The sequence below is a fragment of the Salvelinus alpinus genome, chromosome 19 (assembly GCF_045679555.1).
Source record: "Salvelinus alpinus chromosome 19, SLU_Salpinus.1, whole genome shotgun sequence".
In the NCBI taxonomy this organism is placed as follows: Eukaryota; Metazoa; Chordata; class Actinopteri; order Salmoniformes; family Salmonidae; genus Salvelinus; species Salvelinus alpinus.
Genome location: NC_092104.1, coordinates 9,438,456 through 9,455,468, shown reverse-complemented (window position 1 = coordinate 9,455,468; position 17,013 = coordinate 9,438,456). Strand labels below are relative to the sequence as shown.

At 41.0% G+C, this 17,013-nt stretch overlaps 1 protein-coding gene across 3 annotated transcripts; it reads left to right on the top strand.

Annotated features, from left to right (window-relative positions):
• The first annotated feature begins 2,013 nt into the window (after nucleotides 1-2,013).
• On the top strand, nucleotides 2,014-16,548 carry LOC139544979 (frataxin, mitochondrial-like). Of its 3 annotated transcripts, none has more exons than XM_071352241.1 (6): nucleotides 2,014-2,244; nucleotides 3,144-3,233; nucleotides 3,716-3,807; nucleotides 4,175-4,295; nucleotides 13,739-13,836; nucleotides 15,670-16,548. In XM_071352241.1, exons 1-6 carry the CDS (start codon nucleotides 2,128-2,130, stop codon nucleotides 15,806-15,808), a joined length of 657 nt encoding a protein of 218 aa, XP_071208342.1. In that variant the 5' UTR covers nucleotides 2,014-2,127; the 3' UTR covers nucleotides 15,809-16,548. The 3 variants fall into 3 exon arrangements, with proteins under 3 accessions (XP_071208342.1, XP_071208343.1, XP_071208341.1); XM_071352242.1 differs by having other exon boundaries at nucleotides 2,051-2,244; nucleotides 3,141-3,233; nucleotides 4,184-4,295; XM_071352240.1 differs by having other exon boundaries at nucleotides 2,053-2,244; nucleotides 3,141-3,233.
• The last annotated feature ends 465 nt before the right edge of the window (nucleotides 16,549-17,013 follow it).

Below are 17,013 nucleotides of genomic sequence, written 5' to 3'. Positions count from 1 at the left end.
TATAATTTGTAACATATCATACAAAATGGGTGATGGACAACCACAAATTAATACGAAACGTAACATATCATACTCATTTTTGTTTCCCGGATTTTTGTTTACTATGTTACGTCTAGTTTATGAGACCATGCTGCGATACTGATAGGATCGAAAGAATGGTTGTGCTACTCTCGGATCAGTTCCCCATTCAAATCTTATCTTAACGTTAGTATTATTCCACAATACTGACAAAGGATCAGAGATATAGAGAGAGATAGAGAGATATTGAGCCCCTTACCTGTATGGCTGCATATATTAAGGTGGCTTATTCTAAGGTTTTACTCGAAATAATGCACAAAATCACACATTTGGCAAATAATTGCGTTAAACATCATGAAATTAAATGTGTAACGTAATTATTACAATTAGAAATGATCAAAATATAACTTAATTGATTGAACATGAAATTGATTTCAATATGATTGAAATATATACTGTAGGCCTATGCAGCGTATACTGTAATTAGCGTTTAATGTGGTGCAACTTTAGGTTCTTTTAAAGAGGACTATATGTGGTAAACACCCTTAGAACCTTCGTTGGAGCATCGTTAAATCTATATTTCCCAAAACCACGGTTACGATCACAGTCCTCTTTAAAAAAAAAAAAAATGTTTTTAAATAACTCAGTTATCTTTGTATTCACACTGCCCTTGCCTTTGAATGAGGACTCAACTCTTTTGCCAGTTCACTTCACCTATTTTGTGGACCGAGTCCTCTTTGTATTGACATTGCTATGTTTAGAAAGAAACCAAGATCTTTTTCCAACATTCACCCTGGGTTTTTACAAAGTGCAGGACAAGTCATTCAATCATTCAATGTGTTATCAGACAGCTAGATATACCTATTTATAGTTTGGAAGCTAATAGATTGTATTTAGTTAAAATATTAGACATAATAATTGTAATCAAAATATACTTTTAATATGTACATTTGATTGGTAACAGAATAAATAGCAATAAAATAACTGCAGAATAAATATTTAATATAGTTAAAATATGAGACATAATAATTGTAATCAGAAGACACTATTAACATGTACATTTGGTTAAAAACAGAATAAACAGCAATAGAATAACTGCAGAATAAATAATGCTGTAATTGAAAATTGTACACACAAGGTAGGTACTGCCCTTTTAAGAGCTAGAATATATTTTGTACCCTATGTTGCGATTCTCACCACACACTATTCAAACCCCACAATCAATAAACAGCCGATGAAGCTCTCTTAGCCTATAGATCACATATTGAAAACAAATAATCTGAACTAAAAACTCCAAACATTTTGGCATTTCTGTGCGACTTTGACAATCGCTAATCAATATCCAAAAACGGCACACATTTTATTTTCTGTGAACCTGCACATCATCTCTCTTATGTGGCAACAATGTGATGGTTTATAGCAGGGGAAACGGTGTTGCAGTAGTCTAGTGTGTGGTGCGGTAATAATGACAAGTGAACCTGGGGAGTTTTGCCTTTTCATTATCCTAAAAAAGATAATCGGACCACGGAATTGAAACGAACCGAACTCAGACCACCCCTCGATATGGTCTCACTTCGGGGGCTTTTTCGAGGGGTTTGAGTTCTTTTGGAGTGTTCACAATGCACACAAAAAAATATGCGAACCGCACTGAGTTCACCAAAATTGTCTGAAAGGAACCAAGTGTGAAAACACCCTTAGATGCTTTTGGGAAACCGGGCCCTGCTATTTCGGTGCATACGGTAAGAAAGGAGAAAAGTTCTCTAATGTGCCATCCCACTCCAGCCTGGCAGGTGGCGGTAATGCGCCTTAACGGTGTGGCCAAATAGGTTTAACACTAGTTACCATAGCCACAAAGTCAATATTGGCTATAACACAAAAATGCATGAAACAAACATTTGCTTTTTGGTCATAATTTAAGGATAAGGTTAAGCATAAGGTTAGCAGTGTGTTAGGGTTAAAATCACATTTTAGGAAGAGAAATTGAAGAAATAGACTAGGCTTATGACTTTTGGGCTGTGGTAAACCGCCAAACAGACATGAGTAGAAGGTTCGCGAACAGACATAAACAATCAAGTTGATAACAAGATCAGCAGCACTGAAAGGCGAAAAATGCAGAGGTTATCCATTAAAAAACTATGTATTTATCAATTCATACGCGACCAGAGCTATAGAATACAGCAGAGGACGACGACATGTGTACAAGGGACCAGACATCTGTCTAATGAGGTAATGTCATGTTTGCCACGCCGCTAGCTATGTTTTGAAACATTGTGTAACAGCTAACGTTAGCTAGCAAGATTATAGCCGCCAAATAGATGGCCGAAAATGGGAGATTTACTTTTGGCAGAATGTTGAATCAAATCTAATTGAAACCTACCGTTTGTCTAGTTGGTTCGTCCTTATGCTGTTGGAAATTTCACATTTAAGACAAAATATCGACAGGAAAGTAAACTTTGTTACCGACTTTAAAGGTGCCACACAGGATTTGGGGGTGGGAGGGGATTTAGTATTGTAATTTCAGAAAATGTCCTAATATTTTCAGTAATAGTGGAGTAATAATAAGTGTTTCACAGTATTAAATTACTTACCCGCCAGTGTTGTGATATTCGCCTAATCATTTCCTAAGATTCTACACTGTTCGCTCAATTTAAGTTTATATGAGAAAACAATCACTGAATAGTGAAGGGAATCATTGTAACATATATAAATAGCTGCGAAATGTCTTTTCATTAACAAAAAAATATAATATTTACAGCAGTTTGAAGTTGGTGGAACAAAACCGAAAGTAAGATTTGTTTTGAATGACTTGTGCTTTTACTTTCGGTTTTGTTCCACCAACTTCAAACTGCTGTAAATATTATATGTTTTTGTTAATGAGAAGACATTTCGCAGCTATTTATATATGTTACAATGATTCCCTTCACTATTCAGTGATTGTTTTCTCATGTAAACTTAAGTAATACTGAGAAACACTATTATTCCACTATTGCTGCAGATGTATGGACATTTTCTGAAATTACAATGTCCCCCCAAAAATACAACACCTTTAAATATATGGGTGTTGTTTATCAGCTGAAACATGCATACATGATGCAATAACAGATATTGCCTCTTATTTTCAGCAGCTGGGAAACTCTCGCTGTCTGAGAACTCGGTCTGCACCAAATGACACATCTAAGCATGTGATCTCGTGGAGTGCATTGTGTTCATCAAAGGTAAACGTACTTACTAGTTGGCAGAGTAAGATTCAACATTTTGTAACAGACAAGGGACATTCCTTTTTTATAATTTTTTAAAATGTAAATGTGCGTGGCATTGATTATGCTTTGAAGGCCTCGCCACATTTCGTGACTTGCGAGAAGCCGGCCAGGTGTATATCACCTTGGGTAGTGGTCATCAACTCTGGTTCTGGAGAGCAACAGGGTGAGTGGGCTTTTTGTTCCCGCCAGCGCTAATAACACATGATTAAACTAACTACTAATCATCAAGCCAGTGGTTGAACAGATGTTGGTGATGCTGGGCAGGAACAAAAGCCTGCACATGCTGTGCAAGATCCAGTACCAGGGTTGGTGACTGCCAGCTGTCTGGTGGTCTAGGGAACTATGATAGCATACTGATAAAAAAAACAAAAAATGAATTGCCACAGAATTTTACTATACAATGCAATGATATCCCTATCTGTGTATTTCTGTCACAGTGGCTTGATAGCAGACCTGGAGGAGGAGAACAGAGGAGAGTCCTACATGTCACTTCACCAGTACATACAGAGGAAAACGCTGTTCAGATAAGGTAAAGGTACTATGGGAGACAAGAGGACTGCTTGCAAAGTATAGTATCACCATCGATGACACATCTCATTTAATCTCTTGAGAAGCTCCTCGTGGCAACAGGAAGGATGTTGTAACTGCAGTATTAATCTCTACTATAATATGTAGGCCTACAGTAGGCTATATTTTATTTCATTCACTTTGTGGATGGGCTAACTCACTTTGTGGATGGGCTAACTCACTTTGTGGATGGGCTAACTCACTTTGTGGATGGGCTAACTCACTTTTTCAATGGACATTCGGTTCTCATGTCAAATACAGTTCATATCAAATTCAGCCTCTGTGGTTGTTGACCCTCATTCTGACCCAGTGTGTTTATCCCTCTCCCGTGAGATCAGCGAGGCAGCCTATGAGAAGCTGGCAGATGAGACTCTGGATTCGTTGGCTGACTACTTTGAGGATCTGATGGATGGACCACTAGCAGGGCCAGAGTTTGATGTTCTCTTCTCTGTAAGTACACATCACGTTGTCTTCTCTGTAAGTACACATCACGTTGTCTTCTCTGTAAGTACACATCACGTTGTCTTCTCTGTAAGTACACATCACGTTGTCTTCTCTGTAAGTACACATCACGTTGTCTTCTCTGTAAGTACACATCACGTTGTCTTCTCTGTGAGTACACATCACGTTGTCTTCTCTGTGAGTACACATCACGTTGTCTTCTCTGTGAGTACACATCACGTTGTCTTCTCTGTGAGTACACATCACGTTGTCTTCTTTGTGAGTACACATCACGTTGTCTTCTCTGTGAGTACACATCACGTTGTCTTCTCTGTGAGTACACATCACGATTATCTTCTCTATGAGTACACATCACGTTGTCTTCTCTGTAAGTACACATCACATCACGTTGTCTTCTCTCTAAGTATTAGGCTTCTGATTGTATACTAATTGTAAGATCATCTACTAAATGACAAATGGTCAGAGTATGACGTTGTCTTCTCTGTAAGTCCAGGGAAATACTGTACATACTGTACCAGTTTCTCTCTGTTTCTGTACTCCTCTCTTTTGTCCACTAGGGGTAGCTGTTGACTCACATGTCATTCCATTGGAAGTTTGACAATCCTATTTGCAGTTCTTCATCAGAAAATAATATTTGTGAATTATGAATAGTCCTGTCTGTGTGTCTAGTTGTGAATAATGACTAGTTCTGTCTGTGTGTCTAGTTGTGAATGATGACTAGTTCTGTCTGTGTGTCTAGTTGTGAATGATGAGTAGTCCTGTCTGTGTGTCTAGTTGTAAATAATGACTAGTTCTGTCTGTGTGTCTAGTTGTGAATAATGACTAGTTCTGTCTGTGTGTCTAGTTGTGAATGATGAGTAGTCCTGTCTGTGTGTCTAGTTGTAAATAATGACTAGTCCTGTCTGTGTGTCTAGTTGTGAATGATGACTAGTTCTGTCTGTGTGTCTAGTTGTGAATGATGAGTAGTCCTGTCTGTGTGTCTAGTTGTAAATAATGACTAGTTCTGTCTGTGTGTCTAGTTGTGAATAATGACTAGTTCTGTCTGTGTGTCTAGTTGTGAATAATGACTAGTTCTGTCTGTGTGTCTAGTTGTGAATAATGACTAGTCCTGTCTGTGTGTCTAGTTGTGAATAATGACTAGTCCTGTATGTGTGTCTAGTTGTGAATAATGAGTAGTCCTGTATGTGTGTCTAGTTGTGAATGAAGAGTAGTTCTGGTCTGTGTGTCTAGTTGTGAATAATGACTAGTCCTGTCTGTGTGTCTAGTTGTGAATAATGACTAGTTCTGTCTGTGTGTCTAGTTGTGAATGAAGAGTAGTTCTGGTCTGTGTGTCTAGTTGTGAATAATGACTAGTCCTGTCTGTGTGTCTAGTTGTGAATAATGACTAGTCCTGTCTGTGTGTCTAGTTGTGAATGATGAGTAGGCCTGTCTGTGTGTCTAGTTGTGAATGAAGAGTAGTTCTGGTCTGTGTGTCTAGTTGTGAATGAAGAGTAGTTCTGGTCTGTGTGTCTAGTTGTGAATAATGACTAGTCCTGTCTGTGTGTCTAGTTGTGAATAATGACTAGTCCTGTCTGTGTGTCTAGTTGTGAATGATGAGTAGTTCTGGTCTGTGTGTCTAGTTGTGAATAATGACTAGTCCTGTCTGTGTGTCTAGTTGTGAATAATGACTAGTCCTGTCTGTGTGTCTAGTTGTGAATGAAGAGTAGTTCTGGTCTGTGTGTCTAGTTGTGAATAATGACTAGTTCTGTCTGTGTGTCTAGTTGTGAATGAAGAGTAGTTCTGGTCTGTGTGTCTAGTTGTGAATAATGACTAGTCCTGTCTGTGTGTCTAGTTGTGAATAATGACTAGTCCTGTCTGTGTGTCTAGTTGTGAATGATGAGTAGGCCTGTCTGTGTGTCTAGTTGTGAATGAAGAGTAGTTCTGGTCTGTGTGTCTAGTTGTGAATGAAGAGTAGTTCTGGTCTGTGTGTCTAGTTGTGAATAATGACTAGTCCTGTCTGTGTGTCTAGTTGTGAATAATGACTAGTCCTGTCTGTGTGTCTAGTTGTGAATGATGAGTAGTTCTGGTCTGTGTGTCTAGTTGTGAATAATGACTAGTCCTGTCTGTGTGTCTAGTTGTGAATAATGACTAGTTCTGTCTGTGTGTCTAGTTGTGAATGAAGAGTAGTTCTGGTCTGTGTGTCTAGTTGTGAATAATGACTAGTCCTGTCTGTGTGTCTAGTTGTGAATAATGACTAGTCCTGTCTGTGTGTCTAGTTGTGAATGATGAGTAGGCCTGTCTGTGTGTCTAGTTGTGAATGAAGAGTAGTTCTGGTCTGTGTGTCTAGTTGTGAATGAAGAGTAGTTCTGGTCTGTGTGTCTAGTTGTGAATAATGACTAGTCCTGTCTGTGTGTCTAGTTGTGAATAATGACTAGTCCTGTCTGTGTGTCTAGTTGTGAATGATGAGTAGTTCTGGTCTGTGTGTCTAGTTGTGAATAATGACTAGTCCTGTCTGTGTGTCTAGTTGTGAATAATGACTAGTCCTGTCTGTGTGTCTAGTTGTGAATGATGAGTAGTTCTGGTCTGTGTGTCTAGTTGTGAATAATGACTAGTCCTGTCTGTGTGTCTAGTTGTGAATAATGACTAGTCCTGTCTGTGTGTCTAGTTGTGAATGATGAGTAGTCCTGTCTGTGTGTCTAGTTGTGAATGATGAGTGTATGTCTATTAGGGATCCATGAGTCATTAGAGCTGTAGGATAGGATGGTGCTGTTATGTGCAGGCCAATTACTTCCTGAGGGCAAAGGTCACAGGAGGAAATAATGATTGTAGTGTCCTCAAATCATCAGACATTCCCAGGGCACTAAACACCACGTCAATACACTGATGGCTCTGTGTGTGTGTGTGTGTGTGTGTGTGTGTGTGTGTGTGCGCATGGGAGTAAATTGGTCTGACATTATGGCCAAAACAAAGTGTGTTCATGGTGATAATGAGCTGACCTCTTGACCTGGGTCAGTGTTGTACCAGACAGCTAGAGGATCTATTGATGCCCAGAGAACTGTCTGGCTGGCAGACTGCTGATGTGTGTTTGTCAGCATCACTGCTTCTAGGGGACATCTTGCCTCTACCAATACAGTTTATGAATCCACTGAGTGTGTTATAAAGACAAGACAAGCGTTTCCAATACGTGAGGTAAAGACGTTGATGGAATTCGACCAAAACAATGGTCACCCACGCGTCCACCCGTGGTGTTATTGATCCCGACTCGCCTCATTGACTGACATCAAAATTAGCCTACATTTAGGCTACTGTATATACGTGTACTTAACACTATGTTGGGATAAAAACCGGAGTATAATGCTGTATAGATGTCAACCTCAATACATGTTCATGTTATCATCACCAATCAACTGCATTAGTTAAAAATGACTCTCTACCTCCCATCTATTTCTGTATGCTAGCTACGCTACCAGCTTATACGAATGGGAGTTAGCATTTAGCAGACATTTTTCTAAACCCCAAAATTACATTTTCTAAATATTATGCAGCAAAAACAGCCACATACTGTATATCAATGTAAAATACCAAATAATGCATGCAGAGCAGAATTAGGCCGATACCCTCTAATTATCAAAATCCAAAAAAGAGCCGTTCAATTCTACAACCACCTAAAAGGAAGAGATTCCTAAACCTTCCATAACAAAGCCATCACCTACAGAGCAGGTAGCCTAGTGGTTAGAGCGTTGGGCCTGTAACCGAAATGTCGAATCCCCGAGCTGACAAGGTAAAAATCTGTTGTTCTGCCCCTGAGCAAGGCAGTTAACCCACTGCTCCCTGGGCGCGGAAGACGTGGATGTTCATTATGGCAGCCCCCCCCCCCCCCCTCTCTGATTCAGAAGGTTGGGTTAAATGCGGAAGATACATTTCAGTTGAAGGGTTTCTGTTGTACAACTGACTAGGTATCCCCCTTTCCTTTCAGTTGTACAACTGACTAGGTATCCCCCTTTCCCTTCAGTTGTACAACTGACTAGGTATCCCCCTTTCCCTTTCAGTTGTACAACTGACTAGGTATCCCCCTTTCCTTTCAGTTGTACAACTGACTAGGTATCCCCCTTTCCTTTCAGTTGTACAACTGACTAGGTATCCCCCTTTCCTTTCAGTTGTACAACTGACTAGGTATCCACCTTTCCCTTACAGAGAAATTAACCTGGAGAAGAGCCCCCTAAGCAAGCTGGTCCTGGGGCTCTGTTCATGAACACAAACAGACCCCACATAGCCCCAGGACAGCAACACAATTAGACCCAACCAAATAATGAGAGAAAAATGTATAATTACTTGACACATTGGAAAGAATTTACCAAAAACATAGAAAACTGGAAACCTATTTGGCCGTAAACAGAGAGTACACCGTGGCAGAATACCTGACCACTGTGACTGACTCAACATTCAGGAAAGCTTTGACTATGTACAGACTCAGTGAGCCTTGCTATTGAGAGAGCCTGCCATAGGTAGACCTGGCTCTTGAGAAGACCGGCTATGTGCACACTGCCCACAAAATTAGGTGGAAACTGAGCTGCACTTCCTGCTAAATGTATGACCATATTCGAGACGCATATTTCTCTCAGATTTCACAGACCCAGAATTTGAAAATAAATCAAATTTTGATAAACTCCCATATCTATTGGGTGAAATACCACAATGTGTCATCACAGCAGCAAGATTTTGTAACCTGTTGCCACAAGAAAAGGCAACCAGTGAAGAACAAACACCATTGTAAATACAACGCATATTTACACTGCAATCAGAAAGTATTCACACCCCTTGACTTTATCCACATTTTGTTACATTACAGCCTTATTCTAAAATGGATTAAATCGTTTTTTCCCTCATCAATCTACACACAATACCCCATAATGACAAAGCAAAAACAGGTTTTTAGACATTTTTGCAAATGTATTACATTTTTTTTTAAATGATAACATTTCCATAAGAACTCAGACCCTTTACCCAGTACTTTGTTGAAGCACCTTTGACAGCAATTACAGCCTTGAGTCTTCTTGGGTGTGACGCTACAAGCTTGGCACACCTGTATTTGGGGAGTTCCTCCCATTCTTCTCTGCAGATCCTCTCAAGCTCTGTCAGGTTGGATGGGGAGTGTCGCTGCACAGCTATTTTCAGGTCTCTCCAGAGATGTTTGATCGGGATCAAGTCCGGGCTCTGGCTGGGCCACTCAAGGACATTCAGAAACTTGTCCCGAAGCCACTTCTGTGTTGTCTTGACTGTGTGCTTAGGGTTGTTGTCCTGTTGGAAGGTGAACCTTCGCCCCAGTCTGAGGTCCTGAGCACTCTGGAGCAGGTTTTCATCAAGGATCTCTCTGTACTTTGCTTTGTTCATCTTTCCCTCGATCCTGACTAGTCTCCCAGTCCCTGCCGCTGAAAAACATCTCCACAGCATGATGCCGCCACCACCATGCTTCACTGTAGGGATGGTGCCAGGTTTCCTCCAGACGTGACGCTTGGCATTCAGGCCAAGGAGTTCAATCTTGGTTTCATCAGACCAGAGAATCTTGTTTCTCACAGTCAGTCCTTTAGGTGCCTTTTGGCAAACTCTAAGCGGACTGTTGTGCGTTTTACTGAGGAGTGGCTTCCTTCTGGCCTCTATCATAAAGGCCTGATTGGTGGAGTGCTGCAGAGATGGGAGAACCATCCAGAAGGACAAACATCTCCACCGAGGAACTCTGGAGCTCTGTCAGAGTTACCATCGGGTTGTTGGTAACTTCCCTGACCAAGTCCCTTCTCCACTGACTGCTCAGTTTGGCCAGGCAGCCAGCTCTAGGAGGAGTCTGGTGGTTCCAAACTTCTTCCATTTAAGAATGATGGAGGCCACTGTGTTCTTGAGGACCTTCAATGCTGCAGAAATGTTTTGATACCCTTCACCAGATCTGTGCCTCGACACAATCCTGTCTCGGAGCTCTACGGACAATTCCTTCGACCTCATGGCTTGGTTTTTGCTCTGACGTGCACTGTCAACTGTTTGACCTCATACAGGTGTGTCTTTCCAAATCATTTCCAATCAATGGAATTTACCACAGGTGGACACCAATCAAGTTGTAGAAACATCTCAAGGATGATCAATGGAAACAGGATGCACCTGAGCTCCATTTACAGTCACATAGAAAATGGTCTGAACTTATGTAAATAAGGTATTTCAGTTTTTTATTTTTCATGAATTTGCAAAGATAACCTGTTTTCTATTTGTCATTATGGGGTATTGTCTGTTTTTATTTGATACATTTTAGAATAAGGCTGTAACGTAACAATGTGGACAAGGGGTCTGAATACTTTCCGAATGCCCTGTATGTAGATTTATTTGTCATTTTGTACATAGACACTTTTGTGAGTGTAATGTTTACTGTTCAGTTTTGGTTATTTCAGTTTTGTTGATCTATTTCACTTGAGGAGGGGGGAGGAGAGGACACACACAGCTGTGGGACTGACAGGCATGCAGTCCAGTGTGTGACAATGTAGACATTGAGCTGGTTAGGAGGAGACAGCCTAACAGGCTATTCACACTCACTCCCAGTCTCCTCCTAACACCAGCCCACAGCTGTGTTTGTTGGCACTGTTAGATTTCCTCTGGGATAAATTCTCCACAAATGTCTATAGTCCTCTTTCTTTCTCACTCTCGCTCATGCCATCCTCCCCAGCGCAGTTCCCTCTTTCCTCTTTCCTTTCCTCTTTCCTCCTCTTTCCTCTCTCTTCTCTCTCTCACTCTCTCTCCTGTGAGGAGGTGATTTAATAGTATAGTTTTCAATTACCATTTTTTTTTTACAGATTTTTTTTAATAAGATGTCAACATCAAGCATCTTGGTTACAGCAGAGCCATTCTAGCCTGAGTACCAGTCTCTTTAGCTAACATTCCACTGCTTGTCGTCTTGGTTACAGCAGAGCCATTCTAGCCTGAGTACCAGTCTCTTTAGCTAACATTCCACTGCTTGTCGTCTTGGTTACAGCAGAGCCATTCTAGCCTGAGTACCAGTCTCTTTAGCTAACATTCCACTGCTTGTCGTCTTGGTTACAGCAGAGCCATTCTAGCCTGAGTACCAGTCTCTTTAGCTAACATTCCACTGCTTGTCGTCTTGGTTACAGCAGAGCCATTCTAGCCTGAGTACCAGTCTCTTTAGCTAACATTCCACTGCTTGTCGTCTTGGTTACAGCAGAGCCATTCTAGCCTGAGTACCAGTCTCTTTAGCTAACGTTCCACTGCTTGTCATCTTGGTTACAGCAGAGCCATTCTAGCCTGAGTACCAGTCTCTTTAGCTAATGTTCCACTGCTTGTCATCTTGGTTACAGCAGAGCCATTCTAGCCCGAGTACCAGTCTCTTTAGTTAACATTCCACTGCTTGTCATGTGCCAAAGAGACTAGCCTTTCTGCCATCTTCAAATATGAACATTTTATCATTAAATACCTTGAGAAGTTAATCTTGATTCGATAACCTTCACAGCTATCCTCCAATCACAACGATTATCTAGAGACATGCAATCCCCTCCTGGATCAAGGTCCCTGTTGCCAATAGGTTGGTGCGTAGAAAGAAAAAATAACCCCTCGTACTGAGTGTACACACTAACCCCTCATACTGAGTGTACACACTCAGTACAAGTGAATTTAATAATTTTTTAAAAAAGTTTAACATTTTAGGAAAAACAATACTAAATATAGTCACGTCACCAAATAATTGATTAAAACACACTATTTTGCAATGAAGGTCTACAGTAGCCTCAACAGCACTCTGTAGGGTAGCACCATAATGTAGCCGGAGGACAGCTAGCTTCCGTCCTCCTCTGGGTACATTGACAGTAATTATGACAACTTCCAGAGGACGCCCTCCAGCCTATCAGAGCTCTTGCAGCATGAACTGACATGTTGTCCACCCAATTAAAGGATCGAATAATTAATCTAGTACTGAAAGCATAAGCTACCATGGCTAAGCACCGTGTAACTACTTACTTGACTGTACACTAACATTACTGCATGATTGTAGCGGGTTTACTAACGTGTTAGTTCTATTAGCTATGCTGAGTATTACGTTACTTCAGCTAAACGGGTGACAACAATGTAGGCTGGTCACATACAGCTGATGTATTGTGCATTGAAGTCCACAAGGGAAGAGAAGGAATACAACGTGGCGGTTATGAGAGTGTTTACTTGTGATCAGGGGTGTATTCATTCCAGCGATTCTGTTAGGGAAAAAACATCACTTAAACGGTAGCAAACGGAACAAAACAGGGATAAACATACCTGGATTTGTCCAATAGAGTGTGCAAGGCGGTACTGTCTGTCACCTCATATGTCTCAACTGTGTTTATCTACATTATAGACTGTACTATAGATGGTGTGTTTGACTAGGAACAGTGCTGTTCCTCTCATCCTTGAAAAGCGAGGCCATTTTGAGGGGCTTACAGTAGAGTACAATATCCCTGACATGTCACTATGGAATCCTCAACAGCCCATTCTGGAATCCTCTCTCATTGAATCCTTCATGCTCCATTTATAGAATGCAGTCCACCACCCTCTCTAACACCCATAGAAATAGGATTATTTCTACCATGACAACCCAGACACACAACACTCTGTTTAATCTCCTTAATGAGTGGGACATATTCATTAACGCCTGTTAATGAGCCAATAGTGCAGCGCTGCAGCCTAGAGGTCAACTCTGGCCTGGGGAGAGGAAGGATTTTGAAAGAGGAAATGAGAGGAGCGATTTGGAGAGAGGAGGGTGAGAAGGATGTAGAGGAATGGAAAAATGATATGTTTTAGAGGAAGAGCAGAGTAGTGGTGAAGGGAGGAGATGAAGAGGGAGGGGGAGGACATGGAAGAGAGGGTTGTGGCTCTGTGCAAATCCCATCAAACAGCAGTGGCATTAATTTAAAGAAATATAACCTAATTTAATCAGTGAGGCTGATGGTGTGTGTGTGCAGAGCAGTTACTGGAACTCCTGTGATTATTTCAGGATTTGTAGCGTTCAGACGCTGTCCTGGCAGGCTGCCGCCTTGTTAGATTGGTGTTACTGCTGTATATCTGCCAGCCACGTTCTGCTCTGCATCCTGTCTGGCTGAATAACCAATATGTACATGCTGCTACAGTAGGTAGAATGAACAAGCTTTTTTTGTTGTTGTTGTATTACAGCAGTGGTCAGGTATCTGAGGAATACCGATGACTTGTCTTGTAGACTATCGTCCTGTCCAGGGGGTGTACAGTACTTGTACATCAAGTTGCCTCATGCCACAGAAGCAGGAGGAGATAGGCTCGTGCCCTATGGAAAGTTCTAGATCAGACAAGGCTTACTTGCATACTATATTGTCTTTAGAATAAGTTGGAGAAAGAATGAGTCATAGATATTAAGTCAAATTCAACTGTTTACATATTTTTTTTAATTCTCTCCCTCCCTCCAGAGTGGTGTGTTGACAGTGAAGGTGGGCGGAGACCATGGGACATACGTCATCAACAAACAGACTCCGAACAAACAGATCTGGCTGTCATCTCCCACCAGGTCTGTGTTTGGGAAATTGGACAGGTTATTTCTGCTGTGTACAACGCATGATTGAATTGATTTGGTAGTTAAAATACATATACAAGCCCCATATACATACTCTTATGTACTTTTTATTTCATATATTACATTTTATTTACACTGACAAAAAATATAAACTCGACATGTAAAGTGTTGGTCCCATGTTTCATGAGCTGAAATAAATATGTTTTTATTTTATTTAACCTTATTTAATTAGATTTATTTACAATGACGGCCTACCAAAAGGCCTCCTGTTGGGACGGGGCTGGGATTTAAAATAAGAATGTAGGACAAGAGACACCACAACACTACATAAAGAGAAACCTAAGAGGACAACATAGCATAGCAGCAACACATGACAATACAACATGGTGACAATACAGCATGGTAGCAGAACAACATGGTAGCAGCACAAAACATGATACAAACATTATTGTGCACAGACAACAGCACAAAGGGCAAGAAGGTAGAGACAACAATACATCACGTAAAGCAGCCACAACTGTCAGTAAGAGTGTCCATGATTGAGACTTTGAATGAAGAGATTGAGATAAAACTGTCCAGTTTGAGTGTTTGTTGCAGCTCGTTCCAGTCGATAGCAGCAGCGAACTGAAAAGAGGAGCGACCCAGGGATGTGTGTGCTCTGGGGACCTTTAACAAAATGTGACTGGCAGAATGGATGTTGTATGTGGAGGATGAGGGCTGCAGTAGGTATCTCAGAAAGGGGGGAGTGAGGCCTAAGAGGGTTTTATAAATAAGCATCAACCAGTGCGTCTAGCAACAGGCACACAGACATGACCAGTTAACAAAGGAGTATAGAGTGCTGATGGCCCAGTGGTAAAGAAATAAAAGATCCCAGACATTTTTCATACGCACAATAAGCTTATTTCTCTCAAATTTGTTTACTTCCCTGTTATTGAGGATTTATTTTTTGCCAAGATAACCCATCCACCAGACAGGTGTGGCATATCAAGAAGCTGATTAAACAGCATGGTCATTACACAGGTGCACCTTGTGCTGGGGACAATAAGGCCACTCGAAAATGTGCAGTTTTGTCACACAACACAATGCCACAGATGTCTCAAGTTTTTAGAGAGCGTGCAATTGGCATGCTGGAATGTCCACCAGAGCTGTTGCTAGAGAGAATTCAATATTAATTTCTCTATCATAAGCTGGCTCCAACATCGTTTTTGAGAATTTGGCAGCATGTCCAACCGGCCTCCCAACCGCAGACTGTATGGCGTCGTGTGGGCGAGCTCTTGTGAACAGTTTGCAATATGGTGAGGTTATGGTATGGGCAGGCATAAGCTACAAACACAATTGCATTTTATCGATGGCAATTTGAATGCACAGACATACCGTGACGAGATCCTGAGGCCCATTTTTTTAAGGGTGACCAACAGATGCATATCTGTATTCCCAGTCATGTAAAATCCATAGATTAGGACCTAATGAATTCATTTAAATTGACTGATTTCCTTATATGAACTGTAACTCAGTCAAATCTTTAAAATTGTAGCATGTTGCGTTTTTATATTTTTGTTCAGTATTATATACGTTTATGTACATTTGATTGAAAATAGTTCATACATTTAGGTGCTAGTAAATGTTTGACCAGTCAGTTCATAGCTATTTAGGTGTTTTCATAGTGATTTTGGTGTTTTTCATAGTGATTTTGGTGTTTTTCATAGTGATTTTGGGTTTTTTCATAGTGATTTTAGGTGTTTTCATAGTGATTTTGGTGTTTTTCATAGTGATTTAGGTGTTTTCAACCCTTATATCCCCCTTTCTGTGCCTCTCTCTGTCCTCCAGTGGTCCGAAGCGTTATGACTGGACAGGAGAGCGCTGGGTCTACTACCACGACGGCATGGCTCTCCACCAGCTCCTCTCTAGAGAGTTCTCTATCATCTACAACATGAACCTGGACCTGACCGCACTAGTACACTCCTGACCTGGGCCACGTCCCAATTCCCTATAGAGCCAAAGGTAGTGCACTATATAGGAAATAGGGTACCACCTCCGATGTCTGTCCCAACTTGTCCATTCTCCTACACAGCATACTACATCCATGTACTTAATCACACGTCTGGAAAAAAAGAAAAGTAAAACCTCTTGTGTGCCCAGATTTCAAGTTAGGATTCAGCTCGGAAACAGAACCAAATGGATTTATGCACCAATACCACTTTAATACCATAACGTTCATATAAATCTGTGATATAATATAGAGGACATTAATTGTATATATCGATGATACTGTTTAGTTCTGTGTGTGTATATGAATACACATGTGAACGGATGTGTGGGTTTTGTCTGTAACTGAAGGAAAGGGAAACGTTGCCAGATCATTGCAGTTGGTTATGATTTACTTTCTCCTTACAACTGAAGTTTGTTCCTGAATTCACATCCTTCTTCAGGTTTGGAGTTTTCCTCTGTTCATTTCTAAATAAGTACCATCTTATTGTGATCAAACATGTCTAATTGAGCAGTTATAACCTGTTATGATAAACCTGTTGGGACCTATTGAGAAACACCATAATTAATGAACAGCTTGTGTCTTTTTCAAATAAAGATGGCCAGTTAAACATGCTATAGACATTGTAAACAACAGACACATGCAACCACTCTTATTTCAATGGAAATTAGTCCAAACCCAGGATTCATTATTCTGTTTCCCTCAATTTTATCCAGGATTTTAAAAAAAAAATAAGATTTTGTTTTAATGGTCGAGCCAAACACAGCTAAAACCATAGAAATATATTTTCTACAATGAGGAATCCCATTCCAGTCAATGTTCTGTGATGGATGGACCGGCGACCATCTTGAGGGATCCTGTCCCATTGCTATGGTCTGAGGGGCATTGCTCCAGTCGGCCATCTTGAGTGTTCCCGTGAGTGATCCTGTCCCATTGCTATGGTCTGAGGGGCATTGCTCCAGTCGGCCATCTTGAGTGTTCCCGTGAGTGATCCTGTCCCATTGCTATGGTCTGAGGGGCATTGCTCCAGTCGGCCATCTTGAGTGTTCCCGTGAGGGATCCTGTCACATTGCTATGGTCTGAGGGGCATTGCTCCAGTCGGCCATCTTGAGTGTTCCCGTGAGGGATCCTGTCACATTGCTATGGTCTGAGGGGCATTGCTCCAGTCGGCCATCTTGAGTGTT